At 36.4% G+C, this 2,330-nt stretch overlaps 1 protein-coding gene across 1 annotated transcript; it reads left to right on the top strand.

The window, feature by feature from the left end:
* Positions 1 to 334: 334 nt before the first annotated feature.
* On the top strand, positions 335 to 1,303 carry LOC102852574 (olfactory receptor 4F4-like). Its single transcript, XM_006883241.1, has one exon. It carries the CDS (start codon positions 386 to 388, stop codon positions 1,301 to 1,303), a length of 918 nt encoding a protein of 305 aa, XP_006883303.1. The 5' UTR covers positions 335 to 385.
* Positions 1,304 to 2,330: the final 1,027 nt, after the last annotated feature.

The raw sequence follows: 2,330 nt of genomic DNA, 5'->3' as shown, positions 1-2,330 counted from the left end.
GTGAGCTACAGTACAAACTTTTTCAAATTTCATAAAGGAAGATAAATACAATTTGGTGTTGTAATTTAAATCTAGCAAAGAACAGGAACAGAAGAGTTTTACTAGAAATATATCCAACATAAGTGTCCACACTGCCACTTGGATACTGGATTATGAGGGACAATTAGGACTATAATGTTGGTTAAAATAGAAAGTTTTAAAGGTTTATGTAATATTTATATATAAAAGTGTTTATAAAAATTACATAAATTATTGCAGATATATGAACAATTATACAAAATGAGACTGAATTTTTCTATAGTAATTCTGACATCCTGCTCTCTTCTCTAAGGTAACGTTAGAGACCACCTCCTGGAATGAATCAGTAAGTGAAACCAATTACTCCATGGTGACTGAGTTTATTTTTCTGGGACTCTCCAACTCTCAGGAACTCCAGATTTTTCTATTTGTATTTTTCTTTGTATTCTATGCAGGAATTGTGTTTGGAAACCTTCTCATTGTCCTAACAGTGGCTTCTGACTCTCACCTTCACTCTCCCATGTATTTCCTGTTGGCAAACCTCTCCCTCCTTGATCTGTGCCTCTCTTCAGTCACAGCCCCCAAGATGATTCTTGACTTCTTCAGCAAGCGCAAAGTCATCTCTTTCAAGGGCTGCCTTGCTCAGATATTTCTTCTTCACTTCTTTGGTGGGGGTGAGTTGGTGACCCTTATAGCCATGGCCTTTGACAGATACATAGCAATCTGTAAACCTCTCCACTACACCACAATCATGTGTGGCAATGTATGCGTGGGCATTGTGACTGCTGCTTGGGGAGTTGGCTTCTTACATTCAGTGAGCCAGTTGGTCTTTGCAGTGAACTTACCCTTTTGTGGGCCCAATGAAGTGGACAGCTTTTATTGTGACCTTCCCAGGGTCATAAAACTTGCCTGTACAGACACTCACCAACTGGATATCATGGTCATTGCTAACAGTGGTGTGCTCACTGTGTGTTCCTTTGCTCTCCTAATCATATCCTACACTATCATCTTAGTGACCATCCACCGTCGTCCTGCTGACAGGTCCTCCAAGGCTCTGTCCACTTTGACTGCTCATATCACAGTAGTTTTTTTGTTCTTTGGACCATGTATCTTCATTTATGCCTGGCCATTCCCTATCAAGTCATTAGATAAATTCCTTGCTGTGTTTTACTCTGTAGTTACACCTCTCTTGAACCCAATAATATATACACTGCGAAACAAAGATATGAAGACAGCAATGAGACGACTGAGAAAGTGGAATATGAACTGTAAAATAAAATCTTAGATTGTCTATATGTGTGAGATTGATCTGAAATAAGAGCTTAACATAAAATTCATTGTCTATAACATTTATTAATTTTCACAAAACTTTTATAGGCACTGCCTCCGTTAGTTGTCAAATAATGTTATTCTTCATTTTGGGGGGACAAAACCTATGCTGTTAGAATATTATCTCACTTAATTCTCAGGATAATGAGAAACATAAATATTTTAGCCTTCCTGGGTGGTCCTGAGGATAATAAAGGAAAACAGAATGTTGATTGATAAATTATTTTAAATTTTTATATGGCTCATTTTACAGAAAAGAGTTGGTCTTAGCAAAGGAGGGTGAGATCCTCAGTGAGATGGATTGACACAGTTTAATGGTGGGCTCGTGTATGTCAGAGATGGTCAGGATGGCACAAGATAGGACAGGGTTCGTATCCTTTCTTTATTGAGCTGCTAGGAATAATGGTCAACTCAACGACACTTAACATCATTTAATGATCGATTTTCAAGTTAGATTAGTCTTCTGTCATATTCAAGCTTCCATTTAGCCCTTTGATGAAATTTTCCATTTCACATCTATTATTTTTGAGTTTTAGAATCTTTGTTAGGTTCTTTCCAATGCTTTGCTGACATTGTCTTTTCTGTCTGTTCATTATAACAACTTGTTTCTTTAAGCAATCAAATATATTTATAATAGCTGCTGTACAATCTTTGCATTATAATTTCAACCAGCTTTACAATCTTAGCACTATCTCCTGATGTCCACATTTTCTCTCTATTGTTGTTATCAGGTCCTATCAAGTCAGTTCCAATTCAATGCAAAACATAAGATGGGGAGAATTTTTCTACAGATTTTTTTTATCACTTTTTCTTTCCTCCCAGAGACACTGAGCAGATTTAAACAACTGAACTTTTAGTTATCAGGCAAACATTTAGCCATAGTACCACCAAGGCTCCTTTCTCACTTTTTAGAAATTATATTTTCCTATTTCTTTGCTTGCCTACTATTTTTCCAATGCACTAAATATTTTAAATAAAACATT

The sequence above is a fragment of the Elephantulus edwardii genome, unplaced genomic scaffold (assembly GCF_000299155.1).
Source record: "Elephantulus edwardii isolate Elephantulus edwardi_28Jun2011 unplaced genomic scaffold, EleEdw1.0 scaffold00026, whole genome shotgun sequence".
NCBI lineage: Eukaryota > Metazoa > Chordata > Mammalia > Macroscelidea > Macroscelididae > Elephantulus > Elephantulus edwardii.
Note: the sequence above shows the minus strand (reverse complement) of the source record. Positions and strands in the feature narration are given on the sequence as shown.

Excerpts from the sequence above, each read along its gene's own strand:
- LOC102852574 (XM_006883241.1), top strand. The coding sequence starts at position 386 with ATGGTGACTGAGTTTATTTTTCTGGGACTCTCCAACTCTCAGGAACTC.